This window comes from Pseudorca crassidens, chromosome 11, assembly GCF_039906515.1.
Source record: "Pseudorca crassidens isolate mPseCra1 chromosome 11, mPseCra1.hap1, whole genome shotgun sequence".
NCBI lineage: Eukaryota > Metazoa > Chordata > Mammalia > Artiodactyla > Delphinidae > Pseudorca > Pseudorca crassidens.
Genome location: NC_090306.1, coordinates 11,668,548 through 11,688,306, shown reverse-complemented (window position 1 = coordinate 11,688,306; position 19,759 = coordinate 11,668,548). Strand labels below are relative to the sequence as shown.

At 41.9% G+C, this 19,759-nt stretch overlaps 1 protein-coding gene across 3 annotated transcripts; it reads left to right on the top strand.

Annotated features, from left to right (window-relative positions):
* The first annotated feature begins 1,388 nt into the window (after positions 1–1,388).
* ARHGDIB (Rho GDP dissociation inhibitor beta) lies at positions 1,389–19,729 on the top strand. Of its 3 annotated transcripts, XM_067695770.1 has the most exons (7): positions 1,389–1,555; positions 10,402–10,582; positions 11,289–11,372; positions 13,259–13,335; positions 16,750–16,813; positions 17,432–17,534; positions 19,052–19,283. In XM_067695770.1, exons 2-7 carry the CDS (start codon positions 10,408–10,410, stop codon positions 19,056–19,058), a joined length of 510 nt encoding a protein of 169 aa, XP_067551871.1. In that variant the 5' UTR covers positions 1,389–1,555; positions 10,402–10,407; the 3' UTR covers positions 19,059–19,283. The 3 variants fall into 3 exon arrangements, with proteins under 3 accessions (XP_067551871.1, XP_067551869.1, XP_067551868.1); XM_067695767.1 differs by lacking the exon at positions 17,432–17,534 and having other exon boundaries at positions 1,397–1,555; positions 19,052–19,729; XM_067695768.1 differs by lacking the exons at positions 11,289–11,372; positions 17,432–17,534 and having other exon boundaries at positions 1,396–1,555; positions 19,052–19,729.
* The last annotated feature ends 30 nt before the right edge of the window (positions 19,730–19,759 follow it).

The following is a 19,759-nucleotide window of genomic DNA, read 5'->3' as shown; positions in this document are numbered from 1 at the left end:
TGTCTCCCCTAGAACATAAATTCCACAAGAGAGCACAGATTTTGAGATTGTCTGTTGCCTACTGCTGTATCTAGATACCTTGTATTCATAAACAGTGTATCTAGATGCAGTGTCTAGAACAATACCTGGAGGAATTATGTGCTCAAAAAATATTATTGAAAGAAGAAATATGTCCCTTCTTGAGAGCTCTGAGCTACAAACTTTACTATCTTCTGTGTAAATTAATATTCGCTTTTATTTATAATACGGTCAGATACTTTGTTTCAAAGGCTATGTCCTATCTACAGCATTTTGAAATTTATAGACTAAATCTGTATTTGGTTTTCCTCACTTTTATTAATTTTAATTCTATACTGTTTTCCTTTTCATATTTTTCTAGATTAATCTCTTTTCTCCCATCAAATGACCACCACCTCCTTACTTATTTCAGTTCCATTGACTAAGGGTAAGATCCAGCTGGTGACCTCAACTTACTAAATGACGTGAACAGAATGCACTACATTTAAATGACTACAAAATAAATGTCAGTTTCTCATAATAAATGTCAGTTTGCATAATTAGTCAGCTCTAAACATATTAGAACAATGTAAATGCTGAATATTGAAATATTAATATAAATTAGCATTTATTATTGGCAGCAACAATGGAAACGTCTAGTGAAAATGTGGCTTGGGTGCTTTAAAAACTGTTTGTTCCCGCAAATGATTTAAATATGGCCTCTGCAACTTGTTTCCATTTAAATTACTTCACAAGCCATTTCCTCAAATAAGGTACAAAGACAATTTTAGCACTTGTTAAATTATAACAAGTTCTCAGTTAGAAGACTATGAATTAATGAAGTTTTATTTTGTAATGCATTCCGAGGTTTAATCAAAACAGTGCTTTGGCTTCTTTTAATTTAAAAGAAAAATTAGTGAAAACTACAATAAATAACATTTGACGGTTTGTGCTGGAATACACGCTACATCTTGAAATTATGACCGACAAAACTCTAAAGCTCAGTTTGAGGACAAATGTTAAGACTTAGGGCTAAATACATGTAGTTAAAATTCATAATGTCTTAGCACCCAGCATTCACTACCAGCTAACTTTCAAAATATCTGGCTGATAAGGAAGCTGGCAGAGACCCCAAAGGAACAGAAGTTAGTGATACAAAGTAAGGTCTATGTGAATTTTCTGCTACTGGTTTTAGATTACTTGCCTCAGAAGCGTATGCACGGAAATTGAGTTTTAGACATATCCACACAATTATCCATAGGGCGCACAGTTATAAGCTCCAGACCCTTGTCTGAACACTGAGGTATATCCGTGCTCACGTGGGTGGCCATGCTCTCACATGTGCCATGAATCGTCAGGAATGCTGTTCAGAGTTGGCTGATCAAGAGATACACAGCGCAAAGGAACAGGATTTGAGACAGCCCAGGGTTTCCTCTTCAAGTAGGTTTAAAACTTTTTTTTTTTTTTCTCACAACTTCCTTCCTGTTCTAACTGCCAGTGCTCAGAAGTCAGCCTTGAGAGACAGAGGCACCCAGGACGGAGACGTGAACCCTTGAATGTAAGTTGAAATACCTTCAGGGTAGGGGAGGCTACAGGTGAGCACAGACAAATGGAGGAATCTCTACACCAGACTATAGTCCTCTACGGTTTATTTTTTTGAGAGGGGCTGTGCCTCTTTAAAACAAACTTTATGAAAAGAAAGTACCTAAGGAGGCTGCAGAGAAGGGGAAGTCAGAGCGGCAGAGCGGGAGTGGCAGCAGTGACTCAGGGGAGGCACCTCGGTGAGGGAGGGTGAGTGCTGCAGCCCAGGAGATAAATTCTGGATGTCCTGGAAAAAGGCTCTGAATGTACCCACTGGGCGCGCCTGGCCAGGTTCCTACAAGGCTGGAGCCGGCATCTGGCCAAGCTCAGAAGCAAAAAGACTGTAGATCCAAACTGATACGAAACGCGTTGGTGGATGGTGGGTTTCTGCTGGGGTGGAGATGTGTGGTTTCCTGTTTATAGGCAGACTTTAAAGGGACTGGTTGAAAAGAAAAAAATGGTTCAAAGTTGTCAAATATTAAGCTCTTTTCCACTGAAGAATTTTCTGGGGATGTAAGAGAAATGCATGATGAAAGCCTCCCCTAGGGTACAGTGGGATTTAATTATCCAAGGCGGAGCATGGCTATTTACTCATCACTCTACAGGGATAGCATTTCTACCACTAGCAAGAGCCAGTGAGATGGGCAAAAAGATAAGTGCTGTTGTTGCCGAAGACCAGCTCTTCACCTCTGAGAGAACTCAAAGCAAACACAGAAGACACCAAACAATTTATTAAGAGATACATTCTAGAAAAATCCAGATAGGACCCCCAGTCAGTGGGCCTTCAAAATGTCAGGGTCTGAATCTGGCAGCCATGAGAAGTGCTTTAGGTGTGACCGGAAATACTTTCTTCCTTTTTAGAGGATGTCCTAGGCAGCATGTTTTAGAAAGTGGTCTGCAATTAAACTCTGGACCTAGGGTAACTTGTGGCATGGGTCTGATAAACTCTGAGCTGTTCTTCTGCTCAGGGTCGGGGAATGCAGATTTCTCCTACATGGAGGTCCCATAGTCACCCCTTCATGTAGAGACCAAGAACCACTGAATTCAGGGTTAGCATGTTGGAGCCTCAGGGCAGGAATGATTAAGCAAAGAGAATCAAGCGGTCTGTGCTGGCCCCAGAGAGTCCAGTCATAGGCAACCATCATTCACCTTCGCCATTGCTTTGTTTCATTACCTTTATAAGGAAAGATCCCTCCCAAATCCAGATACGACACAGGCATAGTAAGATCATCTTATTATTTCCTGAGATGTGTGGACTTCTGAGAGAATAGTTCATTCCCCATCCATACCGCACAGATCCAGCACACGCGGAATAACCAGGTTTTAGCCGAACAAAGGCTGGCATCTTCCAGGCATTGGAATTCGGTCCTTATTTGGGAGACCGTGAGTTTGTCCCTCAGGAAGTATCCTCGGAGCAATGTCAAGGTTCTGTTTTCAGTGGAAGCTCAGAACAGCAGAGTCGATCAGATGGAAAGATGAGCGCCCCGACCAATTCATGGGAGCACAATAAATTCCAAACTTCAGCTGGCAGGAAGAGAGATGCCTTGGGGGGAGTAAAAACTAAGCAGATAGAGAAAGAGAAACAACTTACGTGGAGGGCCTTCTTTGGGTCAGATCTGGTATGAGAAATTTATAAATCTGAATTCTGAGAGGACACAGTGAGGACAGGAAGGCTCAGGAGTGTTCAATGACTTGGCTAAGGTCACACACTGGTGCAAAAAAGAACCAGTAGCTACAACGCCTCAGAGGGACATTTTAGGAAATGCCCGTGGAAGAAAGATTCTTTAATCCCACATTCTGGGCATCCTTGTTCCTGGGTCAGTGTTACTGTCACCCAGGATCTTGGGTTAGAGTCCATACTGGCACCCCCAGAGATGGGTCTCATGTTACTCCTGAAACTTCAACATTTATCCATTCAATGAAGAATCACTGAGTCCCTCCCTGCTGGTTTGCACACACTCTGGTTTCCACAGCCAGAGCTTGTAAAAATTCACTTGGGTTTTCTTAGAGGGGCTGATATTCACCATTTGTGCTTATAAAAATTGTCTCTACTTCTGTCTAACTTTTCATGCTTAATTTAAAACCTCTGTGAATGGATCGAATAATTGCAGTGTAGTCTTTTGCCCAATAATGGCTGACTTAATGCAGTTTTCTTTGAGGATTATTTAAAATGAATGTTTGTGGAAGTAGAGTGACTTCACACAGTAGAGGCTCAGGAAAGATGAATGCGTCCTCTGAGTTCTCTCTCCTTTTGCATATGAATCTGGGTGTCCACGGGGCACTGGTCCTAGGACCACCCCCCTTCTTCCTTGATACTAAAATCCATGGATGTTCTGAGTCCCGTGCCCTCAGTATCAGCAGAAGACCAACTGTACTATGAATGTCCAGGAAGGAATGATGTATTATTTCTCAGGAAATAATTCTTTCAAGGGAAATGCTAAAGAATTCTGCTTCTAGGAACCTGTACCCTCCTCTGATTGATCTTAAAGTTTATTGTAATAAGACAGTGTAACAAGACACTGTCCTCTCAGGCATGGGGTTGGTTCCTCTTATCCAGCACTGCACTTTCAGATGTTCTTGGTGGGGGGTGGTAAAGAGCAGCTCTGAGAAGCCCTGGAAGCACCAATTCCTCTCGGTCACTAGGGAATAGTGACACACCAGAAAGGAAGCCAGAAACAGGACAGCTTCTGGAGTCCCGAAGGATAAACTTGGATTCCCCAAATGAGCCAAATTACCACGTAGACAGCAAAGCAGACCGAAATCCTCCTCCACTAGCCCTGAGAGGGTCCAGCTCTCCATGACCTGCTGGAAAGCTACAACCCCAGATGTGGGGAAAGTGGGCATATCCTGGACATTGGGAAACGAAGATGACAGGGAAAGCTGATGCTCACGTAGGTACTTCTCTGACGGAAATCCCCTCCTTCTGTGACTTCCACATTTGTCTCTCTCTCTCCCTCCACTTTACTCTTCTATCTAATACTCCCGGCCTGTGCATCTAAGAAGCAACTGGCAACTTCGGGGCATGAGTTAAGTCTCCACTGTACTTTGCTCCAGAGCCAGAGGGAATTCTCTCCATTAGCTGTGCCTGTGTCTCCTGTCATTTCCCATCATTCACAGAGTGACCCTTGGCTTCACTTATGAAAGGGAGCAATAAATAGAATCTAAAATTAAATTGCTTTTTAAAGAAATATAATAGTGACAGTCCCATTTTATGGCTGACTCAGTTCATAAACAATCCTTGCAGTTCCCAGAACTTCTTGTCTCTTTCGTACTCCTCAAAGAGACAAGGTCTATTTTTAAGAAGGAAGGAGATGAGCTTGTCAACACTGCAGATCCAAAAGAAAGCATTGGTGTCTGACAGTCAGTTACCTTGCTGAAGCTGAAACTGTAGCAAAACAGACAGCGGCACCAGGAAGGGAGGAGAGGAAGGGAATAGAGTGTTATTGAACATCTACTATTGACCAGGACAGTCCAAGAACTTTTCATGTTTTCTCCCACTCTTCAACCCTGTAAAGAAAGATTATTATTCCCACTTTACTGGTGGAAAAACTTGGGCTCAATGAGGTTAATAACTGGCTTAAGTCCCATAAAAAGTCAATCGTGGATACATATTTTGAATTTCTGGCCCATCGGTCTCAAAGCTCAAGTTCCAGGAGACATACAGGGTCATCTTTCTATGAATTAACCAGGTGATTTGTTTCATCTAAACTCAAGAGTTTTACCTTTTCTTGCCCTCCAATGATTTAGAACTGCATTAATGAACCAGTAGAGTGTGCTCCATCCTGGAGACTGGTAAATTCTTAAGTGCATTTCACTTTCAGTGTCTTGGAAATTTCACTGAATTTGTAAGCAAAAACACCGATTTGTGCTATGTTACACTCATGCCATGAGTACCCACCCTAATTTAATCTGGCATTTTAATTGAGCCTGAGAGGATTAAGTTGCTGCCTCAGCCCATCTAAATCTTGGCACTGTTTCACTGAATACTAAACATGGGTGTGTGTGGGTTTGCTGTGAAAATTCACATGTGTAGGCATCTGTGAAGCAGGAAATAGATAAGTAGAGTGGTGAGCACATTAAAAAAAAAAAAAAAGCATATGTGCTTTGGGGCCTTATGAAATATAACATTGATAATTCTCCATTTCACTTCTACTGTGTAAAGAACCAAAGTCAAAAACAACCTACAAACAAACAAAACAACCCTGCTCTTTGTGGAACAGGGGTGAGCTGCAGAGGGAGGTGAGCAGACCCCAACAAGAACGTTCTGTGCTGATGGGCTGGGTACTCCCCAACCTCACCTCCACTTCCTCTTTCCCTTTCTTGTTTTACAGCCTTCTTTAACTTAAGGAGCATTAGGGTCACTGAATTGTGAAGGGGTCTCAGAGATCTTTTAACACAATGATTTCATTTTGCAGAGGCCAAAACTGGAGCAGAGGTTCAGTGACTTGCGCAAGGGGACGTGGAGCCTAGTTGCACTGAAAACCCTCTTTAGGTGACACTTCCCTGACTTGCTAAAGCCGCCCTGCAGAGTTTTGCAAAGCAGCACTTACCTCTGCCTGTGCACCCCCCAGGGAGATTCCCACAATGATCAAACAAGCTCTCCAGAGCTCTCCAGTTTCATGATTACTTCTTAATAAAGAGAGCTGGAGTGACAGAGCATAGAGCCTCAGGTCAGACCACCTGGGCTCAGATATTCATTCTGCCGCTTTCACAAAAAGTCTTCTTGGGCAAGTTACTTACCTCTCCTTTAGTTTCCCGGTCTGTAGAAGGGAATGGTGATAACCGCAGTCCTTCAGGTTGTGGTGAGGACTGAATGAGATAATCCTCATGACAGCATTTAGCACTTATGTCTGATAACTCTTAGAATTATTATCATCAATTACAAAACCAGCTGTTCTTTAGATGATGAGATTAGAAAAAAGTCTGGAATTTCCATAAAATTACTATTTTCACTTCAGCAGCACCCATAAAATGGAAAAGAGAAAAATGAGGGATTTCCCTGGTGGCCTAGTGGTTAGGATTCCAGGCTTTCACTGCCATGGTCCGGGTTCAACCCCTGGTCAGGGAACTGAGATCGTTCAAGCTGCACGGTGCGGCCAAAAAAAAAAAAAAACAGTAAAAATTATAAGAAAAGGAAAATTGTATTTGTAATTCAATATACACACACAGGTAGTCTGGGAAACCATTGTCAAGATATATAAACCAGTTGGGACTTTGGGAGAATCTGAAGTTCCCCGGAAATGAACTGTGAAATTGAAAATGTAGGATCTTTGGGGAATTCACATAAATTTGAAATAGTAAAACAGAGGTAGGTAGTCTCTTATATACACCGGTGAAATAAGGTAACGGAATGTTAATTTAGCTGACACTTGACTACAGGTAAAGGCCTTAGAAAAGGAAAGCACCTAGAGATGGTCTGCCCTAACCCCTCACTTTCCAAGATGAGGAAGGGAAGATCACAGCAGTTGGAACATTTGCTCACAGGGTTACAGCTAGTTAGTGGCAAAGCCAGAATGAAAACTCATGCATGATGAGGCCTAGTTCAGTGAGGGAATAATTATCCAAAATCAAATAGATTGACCCAGAACTCTTCCCTAAAACTGCCCCCTGTGCACTATCGCTCTTCTGCTGGGCTCGTGGTCAGATCCAGATGTTACATGGTCTCTTCTCCTGCTTCTGAGGGCCAACGTTTCAGGTTCACAGACAGGATCCGTGGCTTGAGGCTGAGTTGTGACATTGGTCTGGCCAGGCTTCGGAGACAAGCAAGCTTCCCCTTTAACACTCAGCGCTCTGCTTCATTGTTTCCAAAAGTTACAGTTTCAAGGTCATGTTCTTAATCATGGACTTCAGTGGAATCTACAAAGGACTTCAGGAGTCCATGAACCCCTGTACTGCGTGCACAACTTCATTGGCTTTTTTTTCCTTTTATAAGGACCATGACCCTTACCCGATTTTTAAAGAGCTTTGTAATCTCCAAAAAGATTAAGAACCGTCAGTCAAACAAGCTGGGCTTTTTGGTATGGCTAGATTGCTCTTCCTCCAATGTCTTCTCCACTTTGGAGAATAACAAATATCAGTATGTGCTAAAGTACAGTGTCTTGTAAATACTAGATGCTCATCATATATTTGTGACCTTCATTTTGCTTTCAAAAGGCCTTTCCCTAAGAAGTGGTTTCCAGTCCTTTATTTGCCATATTATGACATTTTCATCTTTTTTTCCAATCACCTCTCCAGAGTGAACTGGTTTGGGGTCATCTGACTACATCTCTCTTTTTTTTATGTTATATAATTAGACCAAATTATTTTCATGTTGTCCCGAATTTCCTCCTCTTGACTTCTACAATTTCATATAGTAATCCCACATTATCCTCTGATCTTCAATGCCTTTAAATAAATTTTTGGCTCATTTTTATAGAGCAATTATTGTATCTGTAATGAATCAAGGAAATTTAAAAGTGACACAAGTCTCAGATTCACTAATGAAAAGATCAAGCTCTAGATGACAGATAAATTGACTTGTCAATGATTACACTGTGAGAAGTTAGGAAATGCTGTCCTAGACCAGATCTTTCTCTCTCTCTGTCTCTCTGTCTCTGTCTCTATCTCTCTCTCTCTCCTTTCAAAATTGAGATTTGAGGGTGCAGAATTACAATTCCCTAGGTTATTGAAGTCACCGTGATTTTCTGTGATGTCATCATCTCATGGTCAAACTTCAAACACATGACTTGTTAGAACCAAGCAATATATTCCAGAAAGTCCTGCCTATGGGGCCTGAGATGCTTTCATCTGTAGATAGCTTTCCTGATGCTCTGTCTGCAGGTTTCTTATGTGACCTCTACCCTGGATATCTGGTCAGGCTCCAGAGGAGAACCTGTCTCATCTGATTAGTCTCCTCTGGGTTGCTCTTTATGTGTGACTTAATGGTTGTCCTTAAACTACCCACAACCTACAACCTCCACCCACTGTATCCTTCATTGTTTTTCCAACCAGTTCATTCACTTTCCCTGAGTGTTTTTTGTAACATGAGGTGAGTTAGTCACTCTGTTTATTGTGATCTTCTCTAGAGGCTCAACTCTGAGTGGAGCTGGTTCTGTAGCTGAAGAAAGAGTTGCCACAGGAACAGGCCTACATGCTTCCTTCCTACACAGGAAGTGGACCTGGGCATTGCAATACTGTTTTCAGAGTTGATCCAAGAGTCACAGTGTTTGGCTTGTTATTTTGCTGGAAGAGGATGGATGAGCCAGGAGATATGATTTCTTTTCCTTCCCTTTTTTTATTCTGTTAAAACTGCTTTTGTTTGGCTTCACTTCCAAATTATTTTTCTTCCTCTTGCCAATAATAGTGACATTGAGACTCAAAACCATAACTGATTTTGGCCAGACACAGCTTCACTCTCAGGGGACTTTTTAGAGATTTGAAGAGTCACTCAGGATGAGATGTAATAGGTATTTACTTAGTGTTCTGCCACTTCCGAGCACTAAAGCCTTTACCCAAAACAGGGAAGAGAGTTACCCTCAGAGCAGAGCAAAAGGAAATCAGGACATTATCTCCTTCTCCAAATATCTCCCTTGTTTCCCCCAAATAGCTCCATTGCTTCCAGCCATGGGGCCTGAAATTCTTCCAGTAGAGATTTCTTCCTCTTTATTAAGACATGGCATCTCACCCTGCTATGTGAACTTGGGCAATTCTTTTAACCTCTGGGTTTCAAGGTTCTCAATGATTAAATTAGGGTTTGGAATATATTACCTCTAAGGTTCATTTCATCTCTGAAAAGCTCTGACTATACATGCCCTAAGAGGAATAATTTTAAAATTTATTATTCATTCATCAACACTTATGTGTGAATAATTTTATTAGATCTTCCCTCAATGTTTTAACACAAAACAAGTAAATATAAATGATGATGAAAGAAGACAGACCCCAGAGTATGCCCAGGTGAGGTCTTAGAGCATAAGGTCAGTCAGGGGAAATCTCGAGAGGGTAGAGAGGTACTAAAAGGGAAGTGGAAATTGATAGAAAGTACTAAAGACACAGTTACAATTTGTCTGGAGGAATTTAGAATCCTTTGCTATTTTGTGTCATTTCAAAAGAACAGAAGATCTTTATATATAGAACCTATTAAGTCAATGAATGAACGCTTATAAAATGGCTGAACTATTTCAGTGTCTTGGGAGATTCAAGAGAAACACAACACTTAGTACCTGTGCTCAAGGAATTATTAGCAGTGTTGGGTGAAAACCAATCAGACACTCAGGCAGGTATCACAGGGACCTACAACTTCTCATGAGTTACCTTTGAGCTCTTGCAGGAGTTCAGGGAAAGATTCAATGAATGGGAAAGAGCTAACTGTTTTCAGCACATGCTTGAAACCATCATAACTGGGATTGTATACACTGAGCACTTTGACACTGGCAAGGCTGGCTGGATTTGGAGGACTGTGATAATTTCTATAAGTATATGAGCTAGGGCCACTCATTATGGTCCGGGACAGCTGTACTATGTTGTTTCACTTGTTTTACAGGATTCCCAAAGAGTTACTTATTTTCTGTCAGTTTCATTCAGTGAACAGGAGAGACACATCCCAGTATGGTAACATTCAGGCATGTGAAAGGAAAGCCTGGAATGCATTATATTCTTATTTTGTGAAATACAATGAGGCTGAATTAGGGGAAAATCTGGAAAATCACTGACAATTACACAAGTTCATTAGGGCAAAAATAATGCTAAGAACAGCCCCACAAACATCGTTCATATCCACTGACTTTTGGCTAATAGACCGTCCTCTCTCTCTCTCTTTCTTTCTCTCCCTCCTTCTCTCTCTAGATCAAAATGACTGAAAAGGCCCCAGAACCACACCTGGAGGAGGATGAAGAGCTGGATGGCAAGCTCAATTACAAGCCTCCACCACAGAAGTCCCTGAAGGAGCTGCAGGAGATGGACAAAGATGATGAAAGTCTAGCAAAGTACAAGAAAACGCTCCTGGGGGACGGGCCTGTGGTAGCAGGTGCGTGTGTGCCGAGATGCGGGGCAGGTGAAGGGGCACTGACAAGGCAGACATTTCAGCTACTCAGGAGCAGTTGCAAAGGAAAGTGTACCAAGTGCTTCCAGGGTTAAGTGAGTGAAGTGCAATCTCTATGTGCCGAATCAAGTTATGGACCAGATAATTAAGTTTTTTTCAGAGATAAGGTGCAAGTTGACATTGACATAGATAAAAATAACACATAGGGAGGGTTTAGAAGGAATTTCAGACTACCACTCAGAATTGTCTTCTCTCCACGATTGCTCACCTTCTCTCTTTTTCTTCTCTTTCTCCTTCTCACTCCTTACCTAAATAACCATCTCTTCCACATACACATAGGCAATGGCGAACTAAGACATGGCCCAAAGATATGGATGGGCCGTGACTAACCAGCAGAGTACCCATAGCCACTCAGGAAATGTCTGCTATTGAGGATTGAGATGGACCTACAAGGACCTGAAGCAGAAATAGCATCACTGGAATGTATAAGGCCACTAAGACCAAGCATGGTGAATCAGCCACTTCCATTTCTTTTCTCCTCCAGATGGAGATATCCCTTTTCTTCGTTATCTTGTCTCTCTCCTACTTTAAATGCACACACACACACACACACACACACACACACACACACACACACACGAGTACGCAAATACCTCCTCTCTGTGCTTACATTCCCTTTTGAATCCTGCAGACCCAACAGCCCCCAATGTCACTGTCACCCGTCTTACCCTGGTTTGTGAAAGTGCCCCAGGACCCATCACCATGGACCTCACTGGTAAGTGGACACATCTGTTCTGTTTAGTGGGGCCTAATGGCATCACTGGGCAAACTGGTTTCTGTCCTCTGTCCCAGCAAAAAAAGAGAAAAATCCTAGTAAAGTGAATTCTAGTAAGGTATGCTGAGTCCAGTTCACAAATCATAGTTTTCACAGTATTTACTGTGCTTAATGAAAAGCCCAGTCTCTGTCTCTAATTGAAAAGGGGTCAGGTGTAAGTACTGGATATATCTACCTGTATCATATTTACTTCAGATTTTTATCTCCACATGGTAGCAGGAGAATTACTATTTGTGTAAAAAGACTGCTGATGGAAATGTTAAGAAGCAAGCTGTATGCTTCTGAAATGGTAATATTTATACAATCTAAACATCAGAGAAAATATTGACCTTGCATCAGCTACAGAACTTACCCGAAGACAGGAAGAAATCTAAGACCTCCTGAATAATGCTAGGAATTCCACTGTTAAATACACATTGTTTAACTTAAAGCTCTGATTCTTTTAAAGAAGCAACTTCCCCCACTAAAGATGTACAAATTAACATGTTATTTTCTTTCACTTTATTGTGACAAGGGTCAAGTCCTTTCCTGAGACTTAGGTCTGGAGGAAATGAGGAGAGCCGGGGAAGGTGGCTGATTTGGGGAAAATTGGCAAATGGGAGGAATGAGGAAAGGGCCACTGAGCCAGGGGTTGGGGGCATGAAAGGCAGGTCTTTAGTAAAAAACCAAAAATTATTACTAGATTCAAAAACTGGACTCATGAGACAGAATAAAGCATGACTCTAGAACAGTAGGCTTAACAGCAAGGTGGTTCCCCTCACACAGGACACATCCACTCTTTACCTTATATGGGCTTTTTGTCAGAGAGAGGAAACGGGAGGTTAAGACACACTTCCTATTCAAGCGAAATCATTAGAGCATACATTCGGCTACCTCCACGTTCTAGCATTCTCCAAGAGAGAAACTCTCTCTCCCTCTCATCGGACCTCAGACCTCTTCCTGTGCAAAATTGTGTAAAGTTACCAGGTACAACCGTCATTTTGCAAGATAAGGTCTGAATTAGTGCTAAGGAAACCTGCTCTGTTCAGAAGGGCTTGATGGTATTGCAGGGAAAACTTGGTCTCTGTCCTCTTTTCCCAGCAGCAAGAAAACCAAATTCAGTTTTCTGTCACAAAAAAGCTATGGAGGTGAATCCCAGATGTATACATAGGATGCTGGTACCAACTCTGTACATGAAGCAGGTGCACAGAATTGTGCAAAACATACACACACACACACACACACAGTCACCCCGAATGTCCAATTATACAGGATCACGTTGGGAGAGGAGCAGAGAAAGATCACCTCTCTAATTAGGGGCAGATCTCAGTTTTATGGAGCCTGAAGCTTTTATAACTTAAGTGATGTTTCCTTTTCCTTAAGAAAAATAATATGAAATTGCAAATGCAAAAGCAAAATTAAGTACAAAAGTGAAATTTTTTTAGAATGATAAAAAGGAACCAAATGAGTACATTTTTTAAAGCTAGAAAACACCACAAATCTACAAAAAAAAAAATAGCTGGCACTCATATAATATTTTTCTCCTATTTCTTTATTTGAGGGGTGGGGGCAGAGTCTTTAACCATAACATCTTACATACCCTTAAGGTTGCAGTCAAACTTGGGGAAAAGCTCTATCACATTTCTTTCACATCTGGCTGCAAGATTTCAGGCATTTCAAATGTGTGTTTGTGCAGCAACTAATCTCAGACATTCTTTGACTTGAGGACCATGTGGACCATGTTGCTCTGAGGAGCCCAGCAAATGGCTCTGGAGCTTCAACTTCATTCATCTCCTTGTGAATGTCCTTCTGAGGAGAATTAACTCTGTCAAAATCCACTTCTACAGGGGATCTGGAAGCCCTCAAAAAAGAAATCTTTGTGCTAAAAGAAGGTGTTGAATATAGAGTCAAAATTAACTTCAAAGTAAGTATCTGGTTTTGTATGTTTTAATAAAGTTTAAATCCTTCCTATAATCAGAGGAAGAAAAAATCAAATTTCTTGCATTATCACGTTGGCATACTTTTTGTTTATTTCTCTTTTTTCCCTGGACTGTCCTCTCCCCAATCCTGGGCTCTACCTGTTACAGGTGCACCTTTGCTTCATGCCTTTTTCCAGCCAGGACCTTTCCCTTGGACTCTCCCTTGATCACTGAAGCCAATGGGATCCCTCTCCTGGGACCTTCTAATACTCCCATCCACAAGACACATATTACTTTGTATTATATACCATGTGTATCATTTCTCCCCTATTCAGCCTAAACACCTTGAGACAGGGAGAGACTATCTATCCCTTCTTTGCAATATTTCAAGCAAAACTTTTTAAATGGTAGATATTTCATGACTATTTATTGAGAAATAGATAAACGAATGAATCAATTAACAGGAAAAGAAAATAGAACAGCTAGAGCCTCAGCTCTAATTGCTCAAGGATATATAAATTCAGGGGGTGTGGTGCTTGGTAAATAACTGGAAATTACGACTTAGTTGTAGAGCAGGTAAACAAGTAAGAGCAAAACTAAGTAGGAGATAAACTGACATAGAATGAATAGGCCCGTATCCCAGTGAGCAACCAACATCAAGGAGAAAAGTAACCTTGACTTTGAAAACAAATGAGTTAGAAATTCACTGTTTGCATTTAATGGCTTATATGTGCTTTGGTTGCCCCTCACTCCCAGTTGGTCACTTCCTCCAGGGCTTGGGCTCCACCAACAAAGACCCCATCTGCCCTCTCTATTTGCACACCAGCCCTTCTTTCTCTGAGGTTCAGGATATGATTCAGGGTCCATGGACAATCATTCCCCGCCACATACAAATATGCCTCAGAATAATTTCCTTCTGAAAATATTTGTTGATGCCTACTCTGTAATAGACACTCTATAATAGTCACTTACTTGTTTCCTGTATTTATTACTAAGGCACCTGAGAGTTTAGTAAGGCATTGTATCCAAAGAGTCTTCAAATGGGTTTCACATCAGTCCAATTTCGAATCAGTAATGCTACCGCCTTAATTTTTCAATTTAATAAGCAGTTGGGATTGACACATATACATTAGTATGTATAAGATAGATAACTAATAGGAACCTGCTGTATAAAAATAAATAAATAAAATTCAAAAAGAAAATGTTGGTGTGAATAAGATGAGAAGGAAAGGTCTGGTGCGTGGGCTTCTGCCATGGGTGGCAAGGCCGGGGTTGGGTCCTCGGCAGTCAGGATTACACACGAAGGCGATGGAGAAGGTGGGCACAGAAAGCAGATTTCAAGTCCCATCCACTTCAGAGATTTGGCCTTGTCTCTAACAGGGAAAGATCACTCTCTATGTGTAACCCACATAAAGTCGAACCTCCCTGTGGCCTGTCCCAGCGTGGATCGAGGAAGAAACACCAGTTCCAAACTGAAAATATGTCATTGGAAAGTGATTTAAATCTTTACTGATGTCTCTTGAAAAATGTCCAAGAAAGTTTGCATTCATAACACCAGTAACACACCCTAGAATTTCATTAACTCTCTTAGTTGCTCTCAAAGTTCTTCTCTTTCTTCCTCAAAACTTAACAACACTCTCCAAAAACTGGGATGGTTCTTTTAGTTTCTTCCCCTTTTCCTTCTGCCTCCCAAGGAGATGTGGTATATGTGATTTCCATGGCTCTCACTTTTTTTTGTTTGTTTGTTTGTTTGTTGGGGTTTTTTTTTTGCGATACGCAGGCCTCTCACTGCTGTGGCCTCTCCCGTTGCAGAGCACAGGCTCCGGATGCGCAGGCTCAGCGGCCATGGCTCACGGGCCCAGCCGCTCCGCGGCATGTGGGATCTTCCTGGACCAGGGCACGAACCCGTGTCCCCTGCATCAGCAGGTGGACTCTCAACCACTGCGCCACCAGGGAAGCCCGGCTCTCACTTTTATTCATGCTCCCAGTAAACTGTCTTTTCCTGGGGTGGAAAAGACAATTGGGAGGGATGTGCAGGCAGAGGAAGAGAATAACTAGGAATATTTATACTTTTCTTTCGTCTGTCTCAACCACATTTATGTTAAGTGAACACTCTATTGAGCAGTAGAAAAACAGGAGTCTCTTTATTTTGAAGCCCTTATTTACTACTCTGCCACCATTCCTGTTTTTTGGTCTTTTAACCACCAGACCACATCTTCTACTAGGCCCAGAAGACCAGCTTAGAGACTTCTAGAAAGATGCATTCATTTTTCCTATTTCTATGAGTCACATGTGGAAATCAGAGGAATTAGAAAGTTCGGGTTTCATTTCACCACAGTTTCTTCAATGAAGCTGTTTTCTTTCTGTCTGCTTTTGGTAGGTTCATGCTACAGATTTTACTGAGTGACAGTTTCAAACCTCAGCTGGCAGTATTCACGGCTATGCTACCTCGTTGCCAACGAAACAAAATGTAGCGCTGACAGATTGCCTTAACTATTCTGTCCAAAACAAAAAGGGAGTCCTACCTATTGTCGAGGAGAACCTATTTTTAAGATGCTTTAATTCTTACATCAGTGAACAATTAAACAAGCCGTCCAGCTAATGCTGCCACAGCCACTTTAATTTGTTTGTATAAACATGACCACTGTATAAAATTAACAGAAAGACCAGTTCAGTCCTAGGTAGAATGAATCATGGAAAAACAAAGTGCTTGGGCTGTCTATATTTTCATTCTGCTTTAGTAAATTTTCTTTGAAAGGCTTGGGAAAGTGGCAAGGTCTCAGACAACGTCTGAAAATGACAGCCATCCAAAATACAGATGCAAATGGATTTCACCCATTATTTACATATGAGGGGGATGTTTTCCTGTGACCCATCTCCTCATCTCTAGACTCCAATCACAGTTACATTCCAGGCAAAGTCACCTTCTAGACCTGATTTTCCATTACGACTTTTCTCTTTGTTTGTTTTTCATATGTTAGGTGGATCATTTCTGAAGTTAGGAGTTTTCAGATATTTACACAATAGTTTCCATGGGTACCTTTGTAACCTAAAATGAGGATGGTCTTCTGGCCAGTAATATCAGGGAGGGGAGATCAAGACCATTCTCTGAACCATTGAGGAAGGAGAAATGCAATGAAGAATATTGAGACAATGTTGTAATTAACCATCCCATCCCCGACACCAAAAATCACAGTATTAGACAGTTACAACCAGATTGGTAACGTTGAGTCTTGTGACCTCCTCTCTCCAATGTCTGCCTCATCACCGCGCTAAAAGACAGTAGTAACTTATTCTGAACCAGATCTTCAGTCCTTTTGTCCTCAGAGAAGCCTCAGCTAGGTAGGATCAGCATGAAAGATGAGGGAAAATGAAAGATCCTCTCTAATCCGAATCGCTTGACTCCTTCCCACCTACAGGTGAACAGGGATATTGTGTCAGGACTGAAATATGTTCAACACACCTACCGGACTGGGGTGAAAGGTAAAGTATCAACACTTTCCACTGTCCCAAACTCTGCTTCTCACCGACACTTAAACTTCAGGTTATTAGCAACTTTTGGCCCTAAACTCATTTAAGAATCTGATGACAGCTGTGGACACTCACCCTACGAGAGGCACACATATACTTCTGACCTACATATTAATGGCAAGGTCTGTATTCAGGAAACTTAGTTAAGACTGGGTCAGCCACTAACCTTCAGCATTCAGCTTCTGGAATTCAACTTTATTACTTATAAAGGGGAAGAGTAACCAAGATGAGTTTGAATCAAAGTACATAAATGTAGTCTTAAAATTTAAAAAAAAATCAGTTCACAAGTATAAAACCTGGGTGTCACAGAAATCGAAGATAGGAAAGACCTATCCGATGGGAGGCGGTAGCAGCATACGGGGGGCAGGTGGCGGGGCAGAGGGGTAGGGACAGTGCTCAATTTCATAAACAAAGAAATAGAAAAAAGTACTCTTTCTAGAATCGAGAAAAGCTTTGTAACTGAAACAAATAATATCACATGACTTAACGTGCAGTTTTCTCGACAAGTTGTACCTAAGCGGTACATGCCGTGGGAACCTGTCTTCAGTTGTCTTCCATTAATATGGGCAGGGAGAAGTGAACGGTGGAAGGCTGATGGAAGCACTTGTAAAGTTCCCTTTTACCTGAAGGTGTCAAACAGCATCCCCCAGAAGTGTGAAACAATAATGTGTAGGTCAGTTCCTCCGAATGGATCAATGAGGGCTAGGGAAGGCACTGATCAATTTGCATGACATAGAGAACCACTCAGTGACTCAAATGCCACAGAAGGTTGTTAACCTGAAAGATCTCGGTTGATCATTCCAATACCTAGTCTCATGAAAAAATAGTTCAGTTTATTATTTTCCTTTGGGCGTAAAGACTGTGGTACTTCACTCGGGCAAGAGGTCGATGAGGTGTCTGTAGCCGTTCCTCCAAGCTTATTCAAAACAACAGCTAACTAAATGTCACCTGCCTGCCTACCTACCTTTACTTATACTTTCTAATCCCTACTATTCTTAATATATAATCCAGTTACCTATTAATAACTTTGGTTGGCTATTTTTACCATCTGTCCCAGTTCATCACTATTTTTTGCTTTTACCAAATGATTGGGTTTTCCTTTCCATTTAATTATTCCATCCATGAATTCTGTTCATTCTGATCCCCAGCTGTTACCTTATCTCCTCCAACTGTTCATAGAATGATAGTTTGTATATAGAAGACCCTTGAAGTTCATTATATAGAAAAGAAAGAGAGGCTCCAAAGTGTTAGGTAATTGCAGAGCTGAAGCCAGAACTCAGGTCTCAACTAGTTTGAGATATTTTTTTATGGAGATAGAATTGACATATAACATTGTATCATTTTGAGCCTTATAGCATAATGATCCGATATATGTATATATTGCAGAATGATTACCAAAAGTTTAGTTAATACCCATTACCACACATAGTTACAATGCTTTTTTCTTGTGTTGAGAACTTTTAATATCAACTCTCTCAGCAACTTCCAAATCTACACTAGAGTACTGTTAACGATGGTCACCATGCTGTGCATTCCATCCCCAGGACTTACTTATCTTATAACTGGAAGTTTGTACCTTTTGACACCTGGGATTTTTTTTTATGGTATAATCTGCTACATCTCCATAAAAAGAGTCTAGATCCCCATGGATTTAGGGCACTGATTCCCCACCTTCCTGAATCTCAAAATCAGCTGTAATGTGTTTTAAAGACACCGATGCTTGGGACCCACAGCAGGTCCCTAACCTTTGGGAGTGGGTCAAAGAATAGTGTATTATTTATTTATTTATTTATTTTGCTGTACGCGGGCCTCTCACTGTTGTGGCCTCTCCTGTTACAGAGCGCAGGCCCAGCGGCCATGGCTCATGGGCCCAGCCGCTCTGCGGCATGTGGGATCTTCCCAGAACGGGGCACGAACCCGTGTCCCCTGCATCGGCAGGCGGATTCTCAACCACTGCGCCACCAGGGAAGCCCAAGAATAGTGTACTATTCAAAAAAACTCCAATTTAAAAAAAAAAATGTTTTTAAGAGAAAAAAAAAAGTTGCCCCAGGTAAATCTGGTATTTAGCCATGATTGGAAACCATTGCTCTTGGCTTTGATCACAGTGAGCTGTGCTCCAAATTCTTCAGTGTGCAGTGTTTGTTTTCCCTCTACCAGGCTTTCACCCTAATGAATTTTCTTTCTTCCCAGTGGATAAAGCAACATTCATGGTTGGCAGCTACGGGCCTCGGCCAGAGGAGTATGAGTTTCTGACTCCAACTGAGGAGGCCCCCAAGGGCATGCTGGCTCGAGGCACTTACCACAACAAATCCTTCTTCACGGATGATGACAAGCACGACCACCTTACCTGGGAGTGGAGCCTGTCCATCAAGAAGGACTGGACAGAATGAGCGCCTCCGCCCATCCCTTTCCCTACCTTTGCCACCAGGAAGAGCCCCATCCCTCCTCCCTGATCACAGCTGAGCCCCATCTCCAGCAACCTCCACCTTCTCTTATCGCTGCATCCTCTCCCACACTGTCTCTCACAGTGGTCCCCCGAACAAGATGCTTAAAACCCAGGCTTTAATCCTGCCCCACGCTTCTGATCCCCTCTCATAGCCAGATCTCCCCAGTTCTCCATCCCAGTAGACAATCATTTAATATTCCCTCTCTTATTCCCATTCGAGCAACTAGAGGCCAGGAAATGGGCAAACTAGCACTAACAGTCCTTTTGCCTTGGGTCCCTGTATCTCCTTCCTACCCCTGGATTCTCCTGTGGCTGCTGCTGACTCATTGAAGGTCCCTAATCACATTCCCTGGGGTTCTTCTTCACTGGGAGACACTGTAAACAGCACAAGAGCACAAGAATAAAACAGTTGTATGATCAGATTGAGACCCTCATTTCTTTGCTTTCTTCCT